The sequence below is a fragment of the Pempheris klunzingeri genome, chromosome 6 (genome assembly GCF_042242105.1).
Source record: "Pempheris klunzingeri isolate RE-2024b chromosome 6, fPemKlu1.hap1, whole genome shotgun sequence".
In the NCBI taxonomy this organism is placed as follows: domain Eukaryota; kingdom Metazoa; phylum Chordata; class Actinopteri; order Acropomatiformes; family Pempheridae; genus Pempheris; species Pempheris klunzingeri.
In genome coordinates, this window is record NC_092017.1 from 3,460,847 (window position 1) to 3,484,170 (window position 23,324).

Consider the following 23,324-nt stretch of genomic DNA (forward strand, 5'->3'; position numbering starts at 1 on the left):
CATCTTACTGGGGAGAGACCCTACATTCCCCGTGATGATGGATGGGAGGACAGGTCTGTATCCCCTCCTCCTGGCGCTGCGCTCAGCCCCGGCATGGTTTCCCCCGCCTCCTCCTCTTCAGCTTGCTGGGAACGTCGGGCCTCTCCATCATCAGCTGATCCCTACTGTAAACAATAGGGCCATGGCCGCTCACATGGTTCCCAGACAAAAGTCACGAAAAGTGCAAAAAAAAAAAATGCAGAAGGGCAAGAGCAACCACGGAGACTTCGGACTGCATACTAAACACTTTCTAATAAAGAACAATACACTAAAATAAGTAGTTAAATAAAAAGACAAGACTGGGAAAAAAGCAAGAGGCAACTCTGGGCGAGAGCTGCTGTAACAGGCTGCCACTCATGCGGCACCATCTTGGTTGAAAAGTTTAAAAGTTTTAGGTTTTGGTTGAATAATGTGTTCACTTTACACAGAACTAGACTAGCCGTTTTCCCCAGCTTGTGGTCTTAATGCTTAGTTAAAAGAAACGATTTATAACAGGTTATTACTGCTAAGATAGTTTACTGAATACATTTCCTTTCTGAAAAGGAATAATAATAAAAATAATTTTGAGACTGCAATAGTTATTAAAAGTGGCATTTTGTGTAGAGTTTGGAGAAACCACCTGTAATATTAGTTGTATTGAGCTATTTCAATTGTTCTTGTTAGAGTTGTTCATTGATCACAGATGAAAGTTTTGAAACTTTGCCAATACACTTACTTTGCAATGGTGGTCGAATACTTTTTAGTGCAACTGTATTTATTGACGTTCACAAAGCTATAGTTATAAATTGTGTCTGGGTGGGAACGTGGGCTGACCTTACCTTGAGAGGCACTTGAGATTTGTAGGTTTCTGGCACCTCCCAGGTCAGCAGGACAGAGGTTTTCATCACAGCCTTTACACCAAAGTTCTTGGTGAACACTGAGGGAAGGTCTAGATGATTATTAAGTGGTCAATGTAATTCCAGATATGACTGACATGATTCATAGTTTAAGTGTTGTTGCACAATTTGTACACTATGCACCAAAAGTCATCCAAATGTGAATAAAACGTTATGGATTTTGTGATGCCCACCACTGAGCTGGGCCACCGGGATTTGTCTTGGTATGCCAGATGGCCAGTACACCACTGGCCTGTTTTATGACGTCCAGAGACAAATGGTAAATGGTCTGTATTTGTATAGCGCCTTTCTAGTTATTTCAACTACTCAAAGCGCTTTACATGACATCCTCATTCACCCAGTCACACATGAGGAATGTAATTTGGAGGAGACTATTCTTTCATACTCATTCACACACTGAAGCCAGTGTTCAGTGTCTTGCCCAAGGACACTTCGACATGTTGACCCATAGGAGCTGGGGACCGAACCTCCGACCTTCAGATTGAGGGACGACCCACTCTACCACTGAGCCTCAGCTGCCCACAAAGGCAAATAAATGTAATGATTCTACAGTATGGGCAAAGATCCAGACAAACTGCTGATCAGTCAATTGAGTTGAATGTTTGATATGATAGGTGTTTCCATCTCCCATTTTGCACTTTTACTGTTTTTTGAAAGATTTCAAAGCAAGCCACAAGTGAGCAGAATTTTTTTTTTGCAAGATTGATTACGTTTTGTAAAATTCTGTCCATCGACCTCTTCTAGCGTGATACTTCAAAATACACATTAAAATATACTGATGGACACAGAGCTACAGTGACAGTCCATCCATCCATCGTCTATACCGCTTATCCGCCAGGGTCGCGGGGGAGCTGGAGCCAATCCCAGCTGACTTCGAGCGAGAGGCGGGGTACACCCTGGGCTGGTCGCCAGCCAACCACAGGGCCAACACATAGAGACAGACAATCACTCACGCTCACATTCACACCTACGGGCAATTTCGAGTCACCAATCAACCTAATGTGCACGGTCTCCCCGTGTTTGCAAACTCCACACAGAAAGACCCCAGGTCCAAACCTGGATTAGAACCCGGAACCTTATTGCTGTGAGGCACAGATAATCTCACCTTCGTGTTTTACTACTGCCCCTTGTGGTCACTAGGTTGAGAAGAATCACACAACTCCTTCCCTTCACTTTCTCATGAAGCATCTGAGACTTTTCATCCACAGTGGATGATACTCTGTGTATGCAATGCCTAGGCGGTGGCACAGTTTGTCATAGCAGGAATGATACGTATGTTTCATCTACAGCATATAATTTTACAGGATGACACAGCAACTATAACTTCATGAATTCATTCTCCTGACATGATAGGATTCGTCTTTATAAATGTTTGCAGGGGTTGCAGGCAAACCTGTACCTGACCCACACTGGCAAAGCTCAACAAGGATACTAGACACTGTTGACCCACAATGGCATTTCGGATAAATCACTTAGAAACATAAACTAAAATTCAGCAGCATTCACACTAACAAGTGCAAATAATGGAGCCAGAAACATGTTTGCAATGGATTATGTTAACTTGTGGTTCCTTCTACTCAGGACCAACTCCACAGCAGAGGATTAGACTCACACATCTCCAAAATCCTGCTTACTTTGTGGCATAGCATGGATACCTTCCTTCATTATTTAGATACTCATATTTGGGGCAATATGATATAATTTTTCAGATGTTTTTATTGTTATTTTGGAACTGCAGGTGTTTCATGAAGATTTAGATAACATCCTCTCTATCAGAAAGGTCAGCCTCTACATTCATTTGTTGCTGCTTTTAAAGAGGATGGCAGGAGCTGATGTGATTGATCGTTATTAAAGCTGACTCCACCTGCTGATTCTATGTTCCTATTTCTAACAATGTATGTAGTCTCTGTTGCGCTAAGCTGTGCCTGTGCCTGGAGATTCTATTTGTGTTTGTGCTATTTTTAAAAAAAATAGGGCCCTAAATGCCCACTGATAGAGTGATGTATGGTGTGCTGAGGCCAGATGAAGCTACAGTAAGTGGCCTAAACAATCACAATGCAGCATTGATGAATAGACTGTGCTTCTTACCTGGCATAGAGGTGGACATGGTTCTGCTCTGGATGCTGGGGCTGAGGGGCCCTCCCCCCTTGCTTGTGAAAGCCTGGACTCTGATGTCGTAGGTTGTGTCAGACTGCAAACCTTGGATAGTCGTCTGCGTTTCTGTGGTACTGTTGGTATTGTTGTGCTGGCTATTGATATCTCGATATACCACCATGTACTTTACAATCTTCCCATTCCTCTCAGCCAAAAGAGGGGGGTCCCAGGCCAACTTGGTGGAGGTGGCAGTCAGACCTATCACACTCAGATTCTGGGGGTAGCTGCTGGGAATGTCTTCAGGAGTGCTGATCTCCTTCACATAGTCCTCCCCATTGCCTGCTTGGTTTTTGGCACACAGTTTGAAAATGTAGGTGGCTCCTTTGTGGAGGCCAGTGACTGTGAAATGATCATCTGTCTGTCTGAAATCTTTGATAATGAAAGCCTCCTCCTCTGCTCTCTTGTACTGCAGCTGGTATCCCACATGCTCCCCCACCATCTCTTTAGGGGGCTGCCACTGGATCAGGGCAGTGTTCCCTATGGTGGTGCTGATCATCATAGTGGGCTTGACCGGCACTGGAAGACAGGAAACATTCTCCAACATTCACGTGTCTTGATTATTGAAAACTAAAAAACTAGTAACACATTGAGCCTGTTTACATGACCATAAAAATCTGATAACTGGGAGTAATCAGATAATTGTAATAACCGAATCTGATGCATTTACAAGCACTTCAGAAATGCGATAATCGAAAAACCCTGGTTTACATGTTTCAGTCCATTTATCGGATTTCTTTCGGAGTACGTACGTAGTGGTGTAAGACTCAAACTTCCTGTTATTTTCAAAACATCTGGTCCTGTCTTGTTGAACATGGCGACGCCTACGATCTTAGCGTTAACTGTCCTATGTTGCACGCCATTTTGCTCACGTTGTGCATACGTCACATTTTTTTTCACATGCGCAGATGTAAAAGAACGAAACAAAGTTAACCCTTCAAGTAGGGTGCATGTTGTCAAATCCACCATAGATTTGAAATTTAAAAACTATAAACTTGCATAAAAGTCTTAAAACTACATCCCGTAACATAACAATTGTAGTGTTTTCAAAATTAAAACTGTCATATGCTTTATCCGCCATTTCCACTATTGCCGCTGGTTGGTATGAAAAGCATTCTGGGATACGTAGCTTTCAGAAGTCCACACAAGTCACCACCCGATGCATCCTCGATAAAATGTGCGGAGCAAGCACACATCCGCACATTTTGACAGTATTTGGCTTGATGCGGACTTTGAATTGGAACAGTACTTGGGCTGCGAATGATGACGTTTTACAAGTACGGACAAGAGCGCATACTACCGGGAGTGTAGTCTGGTGTGCTTTTTGGAGACATGGCTGCATCAGGACATTCCCGACGACAATGTTTCCATTGGTGGCTTCCAAACTGTTTGGGCCGACAGGGATTGCACCAGGAGCGGTAAACGGAAAGGAGGGGGGGCTTGCCGTTCTGGTGAACAACAGGTGGTGCAATCCTGCTCATATTACTATCAAGGAGCGCATCTGCAGCCCGGACATTGAACTGTTTGCTGTTGGTCTTTGTCCACGTTGCCTGCCACGGGAGTTTTCACATGTTGTCATGGTGACTGTTTACATTCCTCCTTCTGCCAACCCGACTTCGGCGTGTGACGTCATCCACTCCGCCATAGCCCGGGTACAGATTCTACACCCGAGTGCATTCACTGCTATCTCTGTCTTCAACCATGTCACCATGGCAAAGGCACTGCCCAACTTCACCCCATACGGGAACTGTACAGAGGAGAGGACCCTGGACTCTGGACTCACCTGATTTACTTTCGTGTTTGAAGTTTATTCTTCTTTTGGAGCTGTGTGTAACAAAAAGCAATTTCCCCCTGGGGATTATTAAAGGAATTCTGATTCTGATTCTGATATTGAGAAACGCCCTAGGTGTGTTCATCCGATTTCTCATAATCAGACGTTGGCGGGCCGTGCATTTTACACCTGGGCCTAGGCTAGGACGTGAAAATACTAAATACTAACGTTATCCTACGCCTGCTAGATGGCCCTGGGATCACCAACTCGAAATCTGTTTGGTTAAAGCAACAGTTTCATTGCAATGTATTTTAAGCTACAGGCGCCTGCACTTTTGATTCTGATGGCCTCAGGGCAGGCTTCTTTGACCCTGGCAACACATGATGGCTGAAATATGATTGGATAAAAGTTCTAATATAAACATACACTGCTGGAAGCACCCCAGCCCAGAGACACAGAAACACGCTATGAAATGAAGAGCATAGACTATTAGGAATAATCTAAAAAAGATTAATGGGAAAATATTAAAACACAAGTCAGTGATTCTGATTCTGCCAGCAGAGAGGGCCTTGCTGGCCCTAACAGCCCACTACTGTAATTAGATAGCTGCCGTTATCTGATAATGCATATCACATTATGCTGTTTACATGATCACTTGAATAATCTGATTACTCCAAAAATCGGATAATGATCGTATTTTTATGGTTATGTAAACGGGCTCATTGATTGCTATGGTTATTGCTATAACCAAAGGGGAGTTTTTCCTTGCCACTGTTGCTCAATATAATATCTGATGCTTGCTCATGTGAGGATTCTTGAATCCTTGGGTCTCTCTCTAATTAAAGAGTTTGGTCTAGACCTGCTCTTCATGTAAAGCGTCTTGAGATAACGCCGTTGTGAATTGGCGCTATATAAATAAAGATTGATTGATTGATATACAGCTGTTATTTCCTGGCCCAGCTTTCACGTCTGCATTTTTCTTTTTAATTGTAGTATTTTCTCAGTCTGAGAAAGACAGTGATAATGACTACATACATTACAATTACCAAATTAATTGGGCAGCGAGCAGGAGTAGTCAGACTATCATAAACAAGCTGAAAAGTTTTTTAGGATGGGCTATTATTTTATTTGGAGGTAAACCCCAAAGTTAACTGCATCTGTAAAGCTGCAAAGGGCCCTCAGTGCACTGGAAACCTGTATGTGAAGCTGACCAGTGAATCTGTGATTTAGTGTTGTCAAAAAAAAAAAAAAAAGACATCTTTTAAAAATGGGTTTGCCTTCCAGGTAAATGCAACATATCTAATTGCAGCACACACCTGCTCCTGTGGTTGTGACCACCTTGGCCTTACTGCGAGCTCCATCACCTTTAGTTGTATATGCAGCCACAGTCACAGAGTAGGTAGTCTCTGGGAACAGACCTGATAGAATGGCCTCCTGTGTGGTAGGGAGACAAAGAGAAGACAGAGGAAAGATAGGGACATGGAGAGAAATGGAGAGAACGCAGAAGAGAAAGGAAAAGGCAGAGAGAAAGGGCAACAACATTCAGGTTGAGACAATGACCTCAGTTGGATTGGCATGCTGTCAGCCAGTGACTTCAAGTGAGGGTGAGTGAGGCACTGCTAAATGAAGTCCATGTTTCTCGCTGTTGGCTGCACTGTGAAATGGTATATAAGCTCACGAGGACACTGGTTATATGTGAGCCCCTGGAAGTAGATTTGAAAATCATGTGCTTTGTAGATGCCCCTGTCTCTTTAGTGACAATAAAGATATTCCTCAAAAAATAATGTAATCAGTGCAAAACATTTTTTGCTTCATTACAACGTTGGTCGTATTTTTGCATGTTTGTACTTCTGGAGAAGAGAAACGCAGTCAGAGAGCCAAGCTTTTTCCTTTTCTGGAGGTAAGACCAAAGGTGAGTGCCTCCATGATATTGGAAGTAATCCCTCATTACACAGCAACAGTGTGCATACAAGTGCAGCAGGAACTGGGTCTGTGAGATTACACCCTGATGGACAGAATATACCATTTACCTTTATCTTCTCTTCCAGATAAGTTTGACAAGCCTGGAGGTTTGTTTACAAAATGTCTGATTGCCTTTTCTTATGTATTGTAACTTAGTAGGCACAAGGTTCTTTCAGTCAGCCAACTCATCTGAAACAGATTCTTTTGGTAATGAAGTATCTGTACAGAGTGGATTTGATTTGAGTTTGGTTTCTAGGCTCTGACCTATTCAGACTGGCATTAAACATGTGAATGCATCCAAGACACTTAGAGATCTGATCACTCAGACCTCATCGAGAGGTGGTGATGGGCCACACAGGACTACATTCTTTTAGCAGTGTATATGTGTGTGGTTCCTGTGCCACATGAAGGGCTGCCTACTCCACTGATGTCCTCTGCATAAGCAGAAGGTACACTGATATTGATGCAATTATAACTTTCTAACAGAATTAAAAGAAGTTAACCAATCTCTAAACTCTGTGCCTATGTTTCAGTTGGACAGGTGTGTCCCTCGTTAATCAGCACAAGTGATGAATCAATTTTAAATCCTTAATGTCTCTTTTCCACAGATCTGACACCCAACAGCTCCTTTGACCATCTTCCTGCTCACCAAAGCTTTGCTATGTGCTCCTTCAGAGTAGTTAACAATAAGGATCTGATCTGGAGTAGATAATAATGCTAAAGGAACAACATAATGCTGTGATACTATCGCGCCAGGCAAAGACACACAGACTTTTGAATAGAGGAGACATTACTATTAATTAGATTATGAATATTTGAAACAAAATGTTGACACTCATACGTTTTTTTGCAAATGACTTGTGCGTTTATTCGCATACAGAGCTATTTCTGTGATTTCTGATCACAAGCAGTCACTGGAGACTGCATGTAGAGATGTGGGTATGAAGTGAGGGGTGTGTGGGGTGTTGGTGAAGTGACAGCATAGCTTTCGGTTCAATGCCACAATGCACAGAATAGGTCAGTATGGTGGACATCATGTGAAAATAAGACCCAGACTTGAACTGAACTAATGTACTAATGAACTGGAATTGTCCTTTAAATCAGAGAGTAGAAAAGACTGGCACAGATGTATCTAACAAACTGGTAATTTCATGCTACTTATTACACACACAAACATATAGCTGCCAGGGCTTCCAGAAACAACCAAAAACTCTAAATTATCTAAATTATTATTTAATGGCTGTGAATTTTATATCAATCACAGAATGTTTTAAAATGTTCATCTTCTGCTAATTCAAGAGCAGACATGTACATAGCGGAATTTATCGGGGGCCTGCAGGGACATTTCTCTCTGTCTTCTCTGCATGACAAAGAAGGTGAAAGATAAAAGAGAACTGTGACTACTGAAGTCTCTAAAAACATACTCATTTTAATCTGATGGTGTTCCTTTTCACTTCTGTTGCCAGATACTTTCTTACATTTGGAAAGATTTGAAAAAAAAAATCTGTTTGGACTTTCATTCATCTTTTTCCAAACGCACAGCAAGCTGAGTGTGTGTGGGGATGAATCCCACAGACTGAGTAGATGAAACAGGAGACATCACTGCTGTGAGGGAAGTCTGCTTCAACAGAAGCCAATCAATCAGCTGGTGTGTGTCAAACATCAAATGCTGCTGTCCTCCACCTCAGTCATTCATCCCCACTGAGACACTACAGGAGGACACTTCTAACCAATTTTGGAGACCACACATTCAGCATAATACATTTCAAATTAGATTAGATCTTTTAAATGGCACCCAGGGAAACTGGACTAATAGTTTGAGGTTCTGCAAGCCAGTTAGCTTGGCTTTAAGCTTGCATGCTGCTAGAGCCGAGAGGGCCAAAAGTCTGCAGTTGTGGACTGCTTCTCCCACAATGAGGAGAAAAGCATGTCTCCTCACTGCATGAATGGATGCACTGTCCATCTCCAATGCAATGAATTCATCTACCCGTTATGTCTCTCTCACGCACACACACAAAGGTGTAAATACAGTAGATGAATGGGTCCCTTTATTCCACTGTAACCAGTCCACTCAGCCTGTCTGTCTCACTATAACCAGTCCACTCAGCCCGTCTGTCTCACTATAACCAGTCCACTCAGCCCGCCTGTCTCACTATAACCAGTCCACTCAGCCCGTCTGTCTCACTATAACCAGTCCACTCAGCCCTGTCTGTCTCACTATAACCAGTCCACTCAGTCTGTCTGTCTCACTATAACCAGTCTCTGTCCCATTGCACTACTTCAAACATTTTGAGCTGATTGAGATTGTTGTCACCAACAGCAGAAAAGTCTCCCACACCCACTGGTACACACTGTTCACGTACTGCTGGGGATAGCTGACACTAAGTGGCCACTAAGTGGGCCCAGTCAGAGTGCAGTGTCACCTCTGTGGACACGGGACAACACAGGACATCATCAGGACAACACTGGACAACAGAACACATCACCAAGACAACACAGCATATCACCAGGACAACATGTGATGACACAGGACATCACCAGGATGGAGCTGCCATCAGTGGAGGACATCTACACCCAGCAGTGGAGGAAGAAGTCCAACTGGACCATCAGAGAGCCAGCTACAAAGTGCTCTGCCCACTGCCATTTGGCAGATAGTATGGTAGCATCTGGTGCTGCACAATCATGTTTAAGGGCAGCTATATTCCACAGGCCATAAAACGACTGATCTCTGGGTCTTTACCTTTAAACTACTTTAAGTAGCCTGTTTATTACACGTTACACCCCCTTATATTTATTACCACTGTTTTATACCTGCATAGTATACATGATGTATTCATTTTACTGCCTGCTCACAAGCTGGTAAACCATCACAACAGCAACTGTATATTCAATGCAATTCTGGCTTACATCCTATTTGTAATAATGTAATAATAATCTATGGTCACTAGCTGCTGCACTCCTTGTTTCCCTCCACTGTGATTTTGTGACTACAGCCTTTCAGAGCTTCCTAGTTCTATCTAACCTTGAATGGACAACACTGTCAAAAAATGTTGCCAGAGAAAGGTCGCACCCATCTCTGTGTTTATTTCCCATTAATTCTACCTAATTAGCTACTTGCAAGCAAGCTGTTAACTCATCACAATGATGTAACGTCATGAAAGGCAGTATCAAAGCTGTGAAAAGTAAATTATGTGCCTGTGTAAAACTTTGGAACTGCAAGAAAACACTGCACAGATGCAATGAGTCAGTGACTGTGCCCACAGTCAGTCACAGTGAGCACTCAACAGAGCTGAGACTGCAATCAATACTGTAAGTTCCACTTACTGGACGTGATGGTGTGACATAAAGGGACAATTCAACCAACAATACTTTTCCCTCTCATTTCAGGCCCCTTGACTTCCTGCCCTTGTGTGTTTCCTGCTCTTGTGACTGTCTGCCCCGTCTTGATTGTTTCCACCTGTGCTCCCTTCCCTGGTGTATATATTGTCTATGTTGCATTGTGTCAAGTGTTCCAGCATCTTTAGTCAGAGAGTTAGTTGTAGTTTCTTGTGAGTGTTTTGAGTCTGGTCAGGTTGGTATCTGTTTTAGCCTCAGCATTAACATTTACTACTGTAGTACAAAAATAAATAAAGTCACCTTTCTTCCAGAAGTAGGCAGAGCTTTGTAATTGGTCGCTCTAAGATGCCGGTTTTTGTTTTAAGTTTGATTGACCTGACCAGTCCTTTAGAATCAGGCCTTGTCTCCAGGATTCTTCCCAGAGGCCATGAAGACCGGGGGGAGGTGGGATCTACTACCACAATATCTCCAGGACTGGAGTTCTTTTTAACCTTGGGCCACTTCTGCCTCTCCTGCAGTGTCAAGTATTCCTGCGTCCATCTCCTCCAGAACAGGTCAGCTAGGTACTGTATTTGCTTCCATCGGCGCTTGGCATAAGAGTCAGCTCTGGAAAACTCACCAGGAGGAAGAACAGGTTGGGAATTCAGCAGAAGGATGTGGTTAGGGGTAAGTTGCTCCAAATCAAAAGGATCCGAGGATGTGGTGGTAATTGGACGATTGTTAAGGATTGCCTCAACTTCGCAAAGCAATGTGTGGAAACCTTCATCATCGACTGTCTGTTAATGCAGTAGTGAGTTCAAAACCCACTACTGTTCGGATTAATCTCTCCCACACTCCACCATGGTGAGATGCTCCCGGTGGATTGAAGCTCCAGTTTATACCCCTGTCCATCATGGCATCCTGGATTTTACTGGGGTTGAAACTGGACAAAGCCTTTCTTAGTTCCTTTTCAGCGCTGACAAGATTGGTGCCATTGTCTGACCAGATGTGCTTTACCTGACCACGTCTGCAGACAAATCTTCTTATGGCGTGGATACAGGAGTCGGTGTCTAAGGAGCAGGCCATCTCCAAATGAACAGCTCTGGAAGACATACAGGTAAACAGCACACCATATCTTTTCACTAGACCTCTTCCTCTTTTTGTTTCTATTGGCTCGAAGTAATCCATGCCAACATGTGTAAAAGGTAGTAGATCTGGTAGAGTTCTCTCTTGAGGCAAATCGGCCATCTTCTGTTCCCGTTTTGCCTTTAAGCCCTCTGCAGGAAACACATTTTGATATGACTCTTCTTGCTGCACTATTTCCATTAATTATCCAATATTTCTTTTGCAGCTGACAAAGGATATAATTTCTTCCACATTGACCATACCTTTCATGAATGTGGTGGAGCAGAGATCAGAGCAGAGATGTGACACCATTTGGGAAGGATGATGGGATGGGGTGCTTGATGGTTTCAGACATGGCTGCCCGAGACAATCTTCCTCCTACTCTCAACAGCCCATCTGTCCAGACTGGGTCCAGCCTGTAAATGGAGCTTGTTTTTTGAACACTAGATGGTGTCTTTGCTAGGTTTTCATACTCACGTTGGAATGCTTGCTTCTGAGTATATGACACAATGGCGTTCTCTGCAATGCCAAGATCTTCTAGAGTTATACATTGACCACCGATTGTAGATTTGAAGGCTTGCAGCTGGCTATTTGACTTCTGATGTTGAGAACGTGTGTTGACCATGGAAGCAAGCTCTTTCCTTTTAGCAACCAGGGCTAGCAGGATCTTTCCAAGCCTTTGATACCAAGCAACTGCTCTTAGTAATCTGGTCCAACCTGGTGAAACCTCTTGGATCACAACATTACACACAACAGTGCAACCCTTGACCTCTGGATCATTTTGTGGTAGAGACTCGTGGTTCTTAGTTTCTGCTGGCCATGTGTGCTGGGGCTCCCACAGAAACTCTGGGCCATGGATCCAACGTCTGTTTACCATAATTGTTTTTACACTCAGCCCCCTGGATGCATCATCTGCTGGATTTTGTTTACTGTCAATGTATCTCCACTGTTGGACGTCAGTATTCTCTCTTATGACAGAGACTCTATTTGCCACAAATGTGTGAAATCTTGCTCTCTCATTGGCGATGCATTTTACCACTGCTTGGCTACCAGAATAGGGAACTTTCTAGGGGGAGCTGTAGCTCAGTTTTGAGCATTGTATCTACTCTGACAACACTGCAGCAGTGAGCTCAAGCCGGGGAATGGTCATTTGCTTTAAAGGCGCTACTCTTGCCTTTCCTGCTATGAAGGAGACATGCATCTCACCTCGGTCAGTTTTCATCATGAGGTATCTTACTGCTCCATATCCTGTCTCACTGGCATCAGCAAAATGGTGCAGCTGAAAGGACTGTGGTTTTCCAAAATCACTGGGTTTAATACAGCGTCTAACATTAAAGTCCGCTAGTTTGGGAAGATCTTGAATCCAACTAATCCATTGCTTTGACTGAATTGCAGTTACTGGCTCATCCCATCCACAGCTCTGTTTACAGAGCTGCTGTAACAGCTGTTTGGCTGGAAGAGTAAGGTGCTAGGATGCCTAGTGGATCAAACACAGAGCTCACCATTGACAAGATTCCCCTCCTTGTGTGTGGCTTTTCAGATACTATAATCTCAAACCTGAAGGTGTCATCCTCCACACTCTGAAGTCCAAGGGCACGGTCAACTGGCAACTGGTCTTTGTTGATGTCCAGGGACCTGATGTCTTTCCCTCTCTCCTCCTCTTTTATGCCAGACAGCACAGCTCTGCTGTTGCTTACCCACTTGGTGAGCTGGAAACCTTTGCTAGTCAATTCACCAAGGTCTGATGCCAGCTGCACTACTTCCTGAGCTGTGGGCACAGATGTGAGACAATCATCCACATAGAAATTTTTCATTATGGTGTTTGTTACCTGGTGTCTCAGTGGGGATTGTCTTCAGCTGTTCGTCGCAAGGCAAAACTAGCACAGCTAGGAGATGAAACAGCTGCAAATATGTGCACCAGCATGCGATGGGATCTATGTCTGGCTTAGAGACTCTGACTTGATGAAACATAGACTTTACATCTGCCATAAGTGCAATAGGCTCCAATCTAAATCTGAGCAGGACAGCAATTAATGAGTTGGTTAAATCAGGACCTTGAAGAAGTTCAGAGTTGAGCGACCTACCCTGATACACAGCACCACAGTCAAACACCACCCGGAGGGTTTTCTTCTTGGGGTGATAGACTCCATGATGTGGAATATACCAGGTTCTTCCTTTAGCTTCATCCATTTCTTCCTGTGGGACAATCTCAACATATCCGTTAGCTATAACCTCACTGAGACAGGCAGTGTACTCTTTGTGGAATGATTAATTTCTCTTAAACTTTCTTTGTAGGCTCAGGAGACATTGCATGGCTATGTGGCGATTGGTTGGCATTTGCACATCATCCTTCCTGAAGGGCAGGTTAAGAACATAGTGTCCATCTAGCAGTGAGACTGAATCATTTTCAATTTGGGGGAACCTTTTATCCTCATGTGACAACTCACGCTTTTCCTCTGATGCCTTTTCATTGAAGTCGTGATTGTACTGACTAATCATAAGCTTTTCTAAATTTGCAACAGAGATTCTATTTACTGTCGGGGAATGGGAACAGTGACTGCATCCACTGAGCTCACCACCTCTTAAAAGGTCCATTGATTATCCATCCCACCAGGGTCTTCACTGCATATGGTCCATTACCCTGACTGTTAACAATTTCCCAGGGTTCCATTATCTTGGAAGTATTGGTTCCTATCAGCAGCTCAATATTGCTGTCTATCTCTGGAATTTTAACATTTTGCAGGTATGACCGTCTAGCAAGATCCTGCTTTCTGGTTATGTTGTCAGCTGTGACAGGCATTTCCTTTTGGGTGAATGTATCAGGTAGCTTAATGAAGTTATGTTCATTCAATTCTGAAACTTCAAGATCTGAGACCACATATGTTGGCACCAACTTTTCATGACTCATTGTTTTCAACAAGATTGTTTGATTTCCTTCCTTTAAGGTTCAGCTGAGACATGAGGCATTCTGTACAGAAAGTGTCTGTGCTGCTTGGGTCTATGAATGCATACACCTCGATGACCTTTTGACCTTTACAGGCACCACTGACAGTACATTGCCGGACCCAGTACCAGCCCCAATGTGCCCACATGCTTTGGGATGCGTTACCACAGCTTCATTAAAGGGGTTTAATATAATCTCTGTCTCACTGTTCTGCCTCTACTTTTCTTTACTTGGTATTTGTTCAATATGGAGGACAGTAGGATGCTGTTTAGCACACGCTGAACAGATAAGTCTATGTCTACAGTGTTTACTTATGTGACCATGTTGCAAACAGCCAAAACACAGACCTTTTTCTTTTAAGAAGTTTACTTTATCTCTGTGTCTCTTTTTCTGGAATGAAGTACAATGATCCAAAGTGTGATTGTCGCTGCACAGGCAACAAGAGAGAAAAAAGTTAGTACTCTTGAATTTTTCAGCAGGCTGAGAGACAGCAGTGGAGGCACTAGTTGCAAAGCTCCTTCCTGGCTTAGGTTTCATTTTAATGGACAACTTTTCTTGTCACCATACACTGGGTCAGAAACTATCTTAACCTGTTTCTCCAAAAACTCAACAAGATCTGTAAATTTGGGTCATCTGCCTCGCCTCTCCTCAAATTCACACACATATCAGGTTTTTCATGTTTGATGACAAGTTGATTTCTTCTGAATATTTCATTTATTCCATAACATTACAGCAACTTCTCAGGAATATTGTGAAGATTTGTAATGCCTTAGTCTTCAGCTTTAATTGCAGGCCATTCCAATGCTTTCTTCATGTAAGCAGAGCAAATTTTGAATTCCTTTTGTGTTCCTTTAGTAAAGCTTTAGCTCTCCTATAGCCTCTGTCTGGGCTCATGTGGAGACAACTCCTTACAAGATCTCTGGGAAGGCCGCTTGTGTACTGATCCAGAAAATACAGTCTATCTGCTTCACTGTCAGTCTTAAGCTCAACGGTATGCTCAAAGGCTCTGATAAATGGTCTATATGAAAAAACTTCATCACTGAAAATTGGGATCTCTTTTTGTGGGAGATTAGAGAGTTGTTGTTGCTTAACAAGAATTGCTGTAATATCATTTTGGCATTCAAGGATATTTGTCAGCTTATCATGACTTATACTGCTCCGTGAGGATGCCATGAGCTGATCTGATACTCTTTTAGACACATCTGGAATTTGAACTGTCTCTGTTAAATAATTAAGGACTGGCTGCCTGGTCACTGCTGGCTTTGGTATGGATGGCATTGAGTCCATCTGACTGCATTACGAAATGCAATGCAATAAATGGACACCATCCCTGCGGCGAACACTAGGTATCTGTGTAATAGAAACAGTTTGTTGGCGTTACCTTCAGTTGGCAGGTTTTCTGCAAATGGCTGATGCTCTTCAGTGTGTGGTTTTGCTGTCGGATTGACCTCTGCAGTGTCCTGTTCTTTTATTGCAGACGTAAGAACAGCAAGTTTAGAAGATGAGGCCTCCAACTGAGTTTTCAGCTCCAAAGCTTCCCGTTTGTGCTTTAATGATTGCATTTCTTTGTTCAGCGCTTCCTCCTGCTCCTCCAGATCATGCTTCTCCTTCAGTGCTGCCATTTTGACCATGATGGCTGCTCGTTCTGCTTCTGCATGGATCCTAGCAGAGGCTACAGAAGAAGCTCTTGAGACTTGGGATGCGCTGTCTTTGGGGCCCACTTCCATCTCTTGGAATCCAACAGCCTGTCTGGGCTCACATTCTCCGGACAGCCACTCAGACACCAAAGAAAGAAATTCATTAATTTCTGCCATTTTAGGCCCAAACCATTCATATATATCTTGATTTGCTTCCTCTTCACTCAGAAGTTCATTATAAGCTCCATGTGTGTGTTCCAACAGTTGCTTGTATTTCAGAAGATTGTCTTCAACCTCAAGATGCATCTTCCATAAGTTCAATCATTATATTTTTCCTTGTTAAATGTGCAAATTTTCCTCTTCTCATGTGTCTTAACTTGGATATATGTTCAATTTCATCCATCTCTTGACCTTTGTTTGAGTTACTGGCCATTATTTCCTCTTCTTCTGTTCCTTTTACAATATGAGCCATCTTTTCTTAATCATTTATCCAGAAATTATCAAAAAAAATCCAATTGTCCTCTCCTATAGTGGACTACTTACAGTTTGAACGATTTCAAAATAATCCACTCCAGTAGCAGATTTCCTTTATTTCCTTCTATTTCTTTGTTGCTCCTTAGTTTGTGAAAGGCAAAGAAGGCTGTACATACCAAGCTCCCAAACAATCAGGCCATGTGGTCATCATCCTCCATGTCTCCATTCCAACTCCAATCCTCCTTTTGTTGCTAGAGTTCCTTCTGTTTGATGGAAGTCCTGTCGATTTGCCTGGTAAAAGAGTCTTTTGACTTGATGTAGTGGTTATTCCAGTGCTTATAACCACTGTGGTGGCTGAGCAGAAGCGTCTGACTTGACACCTCCAAAGACAAATGTCCACCGATAAAAAATAAAATAAACAAATAAATAAATGTTTCAAAATAAAGCACTATTCATTTTTAACATAACAATGTCCACAAACCTCATAAACAAAGATGCCATTTTAAATAAGGATGCTAAAGATAAACTCAGGATTCTCTGGTGAACAGGTCCAGGTCTCTTTCTGGTCGGCCACACCTTCCTGACTCCCTCACCTTTATCCCCATCCTTCGGCCACTAGATGGGGTTGGCTCAAAAAACAGAAATCAATAAAGGGAAAACAAGTAACAAGTCCTACAGTATCTATTAGGAAATATTTTTTGTAAGTGTCTGTTTTTTGGTGCCTTGTCCTTGTTTATTGTGCAACATTAAAGCTACACCTTTTTACAATCTGTGCTGCCTCATGTCAAGTTTTTGAGTCCATCCTCTTGTGTGCATGTCTGGTCGTAACACGGAACCAGTATGCATGCATATTAAATGTCTCTGAGCCAGAGGCTTCTTTTTTCAACCAAGGCCATTCTACTGTTTTACTACTGTCAAAATAAAGACCAAGTTGTCAAAAACAATAGGGGCTTTCACAGGCCATATCAGGGCTTGTCTGCAGTGACAGGTCATTGAAGATTGAAGATTCACTTGAATCATCAAATAGAATGATTTTATTTAATTCCTTTCTGTAATTGTGTATACTGCTTCAACTTTTGTATTGTATTCTGGCAAAAAATTCGGGATTAATAAAGTTGATCTTATCTTATCTTATCTTTGAATAGGAGATTTGTTTGTATTGATGTAATTTTGGTTTTAAAGATTTTCTATGTTTGTGTCTGTCTTGGTTTATAATATCCTGGGGCCATGATCAGAAAACCTGTTTTTATCTTCATGTGTTGATTCAATGACCCTATCTCCACTTGCTATTAACACTCAATCTGTCTGCCATCTGGATAATCATGGGGTCTTTACATGTGATATTACTAGGTATATTACTAGGTATTCACATTTAACAAGAATGTTGCAATAATCCCTTCAGTGTTCCACTTGGCTGTAGAGCCGAATGATGTGAGCCAGCCACTGTAATGGCTTGTGCATGTATTTCTACCTCTATATTATTGCTTATAGTGGGAGTTGAGCACTAGGGCCCCTCAGTACTTACAGTGCATGGGACCCCAGAGCCTTTTATGTTTAAAATTTAAGCTGACCACTGGGGTCCCTGGGCCCCACAGTGCTCACAGTGTAAGGTCCCCATTTAAACACTGAGCTGACCACTAGGGCCCCTTGCCCCCGCAGCACCTACAGCGTTAGGGCAGTTGGACCCTTCTGTGCTCAAAGTGTGAGCTGACCACTAGCACCCCCACCATACATGAAGTATATCACCTGGACCCCTTGGTACATAGAGTGCATTAAAATGAGAGCTTGTTGGACAGTACTGTGCTTTAGTAAAACTGAGCCACTGGTTGCCACACTACAATGTCCTGTGACATGATTTAATATTTACCAACAAATAAAATCACTCTACATAACAAGAACAAATGTTCATATATTCAAGATCATATTTTGGCAAGCTGTTCGTTATTGATTTGACTTATTGTAAATTTATTTTAGCTTTATTTTAGCTTCGTCAGCTATTAGTTAACAGAAATGAGTTTATAGTCAGATTTCTGCTTTTTAAAATGATTTAATCGAGCCGCTCTTCTAGACTTTCTCAAGGTTATCAGACCGAATGGATCAAAGTGGGGCGGCTGTGGCTCAGTGGTAGAGTGGGTCGTCCCTCAATCAGAAGGTCGGGGGTTCGATCCCCAGCTCCTATGGGTCAACATGTTGAAGTGTCCTTGGGCAAGACACTGAACCCCAACTTGCTCCTGAAGCATGGCTTCAGAGTGTGAATGAGTATGAAAGAATAGTCTCCTCCAAATTACATTCCTCCTGAATGAATGATGTGTGAATGGGTGAATGAGGATGTCATGCTTTGAGAAGTTGAAATAACTAGAAAGGCGCTATACAGACCATTTACCAAAGTCTGATGGTCACGAGTCATTTCACAAGGGTTGTGGCTGCGAAAAATGTATCAGCTAATTTACAGGTATCTCTTTCAGAATGTAAGTCCATGGGAAAAAAGTGTTTTTGGCCCAATGATGTCCAATGGCATCACGTGACGGACGCTATTGTTGTAATTACACAGCTTGGCCACTATGGAAAATTGGCATCAAAGCCTGGCGCACTTCCTGGGGGCTTGATCTTTCTCCCGGCTGTTGAACCGCCATCTTCTTTAGCTACGGTGACTTGGAAACATAGAGAAGGTAAGTCTAATGCAAAGCAACCATTTATTTCTATAAACAAATAATGTAATATGTTAGATATAAAATGATCCACCTGAATTGGTAAATTTTGTTGTTAAAAATATTTAGCAAACTGACTGAACCAAACCAGCCAATGCTATTGTTAAGTCGTGATAGTGTTAGCAAGTTTTAAATTAACGTATTTCATATGCATTTTGCTGGTTTTGTGAAAAATGTGTTGAAGCTTTATTAACAGCCCATTGTCTTTAACAACTTAGTAGTTATCAAAATTCGCATTCTTAGCAAGCCTGGAGTATTCAGACCAGTTGGTTGTTAGTTCATTAGCTGACAGGTAGGTTAGCATAAGTAATTTGCAGGTGGGACTCTCGCAGTTTATCCTTACACCGTGCCTTTAGGCTATGTAACTTATTCATGATGTGTACTGGTGTAGGTGCTCATTAGTCAGGAATTTAGTCAGGAATATGGAGCTGGATAAAGCTGACATGAACTTGAATAGTATTATTCACGCCTGTTCTGGATGTGTGCGTGTGTGTCCTCTGTGTCTCCCTGCCACAATAGCCTGGTGTCGGTGGAGTGGTAGCACCAAGCTTCTCTTGGCACTGCTGTTTGGCTTCTTTGATTTATTTCCTCAGTCTGTATTTTGAGGATTTGTACTCCACCTCATTACCTGATCTAAATGCCTGGGAGCAGGCAGGCAGCATGTGTCTGACCTGACTGTTCATCCAGGGCTTCCCCTCTGTCCCCTCTGATGATGAAAGCAGCATCAGGATGAGCTGGGCGCTGTTGATGTGCTGCAGTTGATGTGCTGCAGCAGAGTGAGCCAAATACAAAACAGCACATAACACACACACATACACACACACATCACACCACAAAAACATGTTCTGAAGGAATCCTGGTACACTGGTTTTGAGAAAAATTTATTAGTGACTTTCCCGTTGTTTTTCTAGTTTTTCTGGAATGAATTGAAAGAAACCAACATGGGAATATAAGGATGAGGAATATAAGTGAAGGCAGAAGGCTACTAGGCTACGACACACCTCTTTAGAAGCTCAATAGCAGCCTGACAGCTGTGTAGTTGTAGCTATTCTTTTATGATAAGTTTGCTTCTTTCTTTAACATTTTCTACTATGATTTATTAAAAGAAAATTTGAATTTAGGACAACTTGGACCTTGTTTTCAGTTTCGTCGTCTATGATTTCTATTGGTCATGATGATATTGTACACACCAATATCAATTGCTGATATCTGAGAATGTGGCCCTATGTGGCCCTACATAGAGGTTGTAAAATAACCATCAGTTTGTTCAGATGATCAAGACCATCTTATTGAAGGCGAACATCCCCTAAATGCTGCTAATAGTCCCACTGCACAGGACAACTGTGTATGCTCAACTATGGTGAATGAACTAGGCTGGATGTTTGCAATAGACCTTCCAACTTCAGCCTCTTCCGTCTGACCTGGATATTAGTAAAAAGTTAAAGTGTTGTCTGACTTCATTTTAAACAATGTTATGTTATGCAATGCTTTCTGTTACAGATTGGAACAATAGACAAAAGAACAAAAATAAGACCCAGGTTGTAATAAAACAAAATTATCAGTAAAGGTTTCCTTAATGTTAATATCCATATATATTAATATACAGTTAACATACACATTTTAGAGAAAACTGTTTGCCCAAGTGCTACAGACAAAAGCTACACACAAGTATTAATTACAAATACGACTTATTTGGATAGTTGCTAATTAAAAGAGACATTGTAAAATAAATTTTGTTAGCACTGATTAGTGAGAGTCCGTTGAGTCTTCATCAGTCTGCTGATGAAAAGAGATGAGTCAGAAAAACTCTCTCAGTAGAACTCTCTCAGTAGATACTTGAGGCTATTCTAGGAGCTGATCAGCATGCTGGATGGCTGCAGTGATTAGTGGCTGAAGGACTGAGGCTGCTTTCAAATGCATGTGGTAATGGAGGTACTGTGTGTGTGTGTGTGTGTGTGAGTGAAATGAGAGCTGTTCTCCATAGTGCCACTTGGTGAGACAAGTTTGATCAGTGCTGGTGAGGGAATTCAAAAGACAAAGGCAAAAAGGAAGCTAGTGTGAGCCTTGTTATAAGGTAAAAGGTAAAAGTCCTGTACAAAGATTTTACCTTGACATGTTGACATGTTATGTATCATTTTAATATGCATTTTGGTTCATTTCCTCTGTTTCCTTATCCACAAAATCAGAATAATGCTATGCTATATATGCCCAGTTAAAGTTTGTTACCAGTCCTCATTGTGCTGCTTCTCAGCCTGTTGATGAACCAGGCTGGAGGAAAGGTGTGGTTCTCTATCCTTACTGTCCTGATTGCAGGCTGGAGGAATCTAGTCGCTCCTTTGTTCCTTGATAGTCACCAGCTTGCTGGTGTGCTCCTGTTGCTCTGATGATCAGCTGGCAGACTTTGGGTCATACCTGCTGGTGCTGATATGCTTAGGACCGCTCTCCTGAAGAGGAGCGATCCTCTCTTTCCAGCCCTGGACCTCTGAGGGTCAACTGAGCTAAGCTCAGTGCCCTCTTTCTGCTCGGCTCTTTCTGCCTGCTCATCTGGAGGAGATCTCTCCTGCCAGAGGTCTCTCACATTCCTGAGGGCCTCTGCCTCAGTGTAGCCTGTACCAGAGCAGACCACCTTTTTCATGGCAGCGACACAAAGTCCTGCCTGAACCAAGCTTATCAGCGCCAGCAGCTATGATCCAAGAGTCTGCCAGCTGATCTTCAGAGCAACAGGAGCACACCAGCAAGTTAGCACTTAGCTGTTAACTATCGATGTACAAAGGAGTGACCAGATTCCTCCAACCTGCAACCAGGACAGCAAGGACAAAGAACCACAACCTTCTTCCAGCCTGGTTCATCAACAGGCGGAGAAAGCAGCACACTGAAGGACCTTCTTCTTCCCTTCTGAGGACTGGTAACAAACTCTAACTGGGCACATATAGCATAGCATTACTGTATACATGGCTAAACAATGGTTTAACCTTGTTAATGTATTGGTTTTGATTTGCTTCATTGTTCAGTGAGTTTGATTATCATGATGTGTTGTAGTTTACTGTGCAGCCATAAAGTTAAGTTCATGTTAGTTTGCTCACATAGACACAGAGTCTACAGACTAACTATCCTCTCCTAACCTGGTACCTTTATCTACACACTTACACAGACAGTTTACAATAGGCCTCGACTGAGAGACAAAGCTAAGCTAACAGCTACAGCACTTAGCTTTCCTTTGTCTGCCTCTGACCAACACACCAGAGGGTCTGGTAATCATCATTTGGGTTCTCCCACCTTTTATGGTCCTCCATCTTACATTCCATTTGCCTAGTCACACGTACACACACACACACACGTACACACACACACACACACACACACACACACACACACACACACACACACACACACACACTGTCCCTATTTGTCTGTTAGCTAGTCATAGTCACACTTAGTTCGATTGTTCATGATTGATTTTGTTATGTTTTAATAAATGTTTTAATCCACATGCTGTCTTCTTTAATATTGTCCAAGAGTGAATACTGCCAACCTCTACTCTGTCAAGAACTCTGAAATCCTTCAGCTAGCTGTCAATGTGGTCATTTTGGTTTTAGTTATTAAGTTAATTATTAATCATAATACCAGATTGATAGCTTAGTTATTTTATGAGACTAAATCAATTAAACTGGCTATCTTTTTCCTTGTTTATCGAGGTGGTGCCCCAATTGAGGTGGACTTTATACAATTATAATAATAATAATTATACAATAATTATTAATTATCTTTGATAGTTATTAACTATTTCTGATAGCCAAATTGTTCCGATAACCATTTGTTAAATCCCAACATCAGTCTGTACTATTGTGTCCACTGTTGCATTAAACTACATTTCCAGCATATCTAAATATTCTAAATTACAATACAGTAGTGCAGTGCCTTTTCAAAACATGTTTGCTTAGAACAGCTGACTGCTGGGTCTCCATATTTCTGTTTGCCGCTTTCTCCATGACCCCTCATCAACACTGTGCTTCCTTAGGTCTTGAGCAGTACGCCTGCCACATGTTCATTCTGTTCTTGGTTTTATTGTAGTGAGCAATAGAGGGCAAGCTGTACCCATCATGCCATTTAATTGAGGTCCCCTCTCAATACACTACACAGCATGTACTTCAGGTGGTACTAATGCATTACTAGTGAATATATCACACTCGACACTGCACTTCCTTGATCCCTTAGTAGTACACTGATGAACAGGCAGACAGAGACTCCATCCATTTTTGTTAGATTCATTTGAAAGATTTATTTGTTTTTCACTAGTCTATA

The 23,324-nt window shown here is 42.3% G+C and overlaps 1 protein-coding gene across 1 annotated transcript in view; it reads right to left on the bottom strand.

Annotated features, from left to right (window-relative positions):
* The window catches only part of ptprfa (protein tyrosine phosphatase receptor type Fa), a 208,441-nt gene that overhangs the window by 83,011 nt on the left and 102,106 nt on the right, over positions 1-23,324 (bottom strand). The window contains exons 11-13 of the mRNA XM_070832882.1: positions 6,174-6,291; positions 3,024-3,605; positions 858-955 (exon numbers count right to left, since the gene is read on the bottom strand). Coding sequence (XP_070688983.1) covers positions 858-955; positions 3,024-3,605; positions 6,174-6,291 — 798 coding nt within the window. The remainder of the gene's footprint in view (positions 1-857; positions 956-3,023; positions 3,606-6,173; positions 6,292-23,324) is intronic.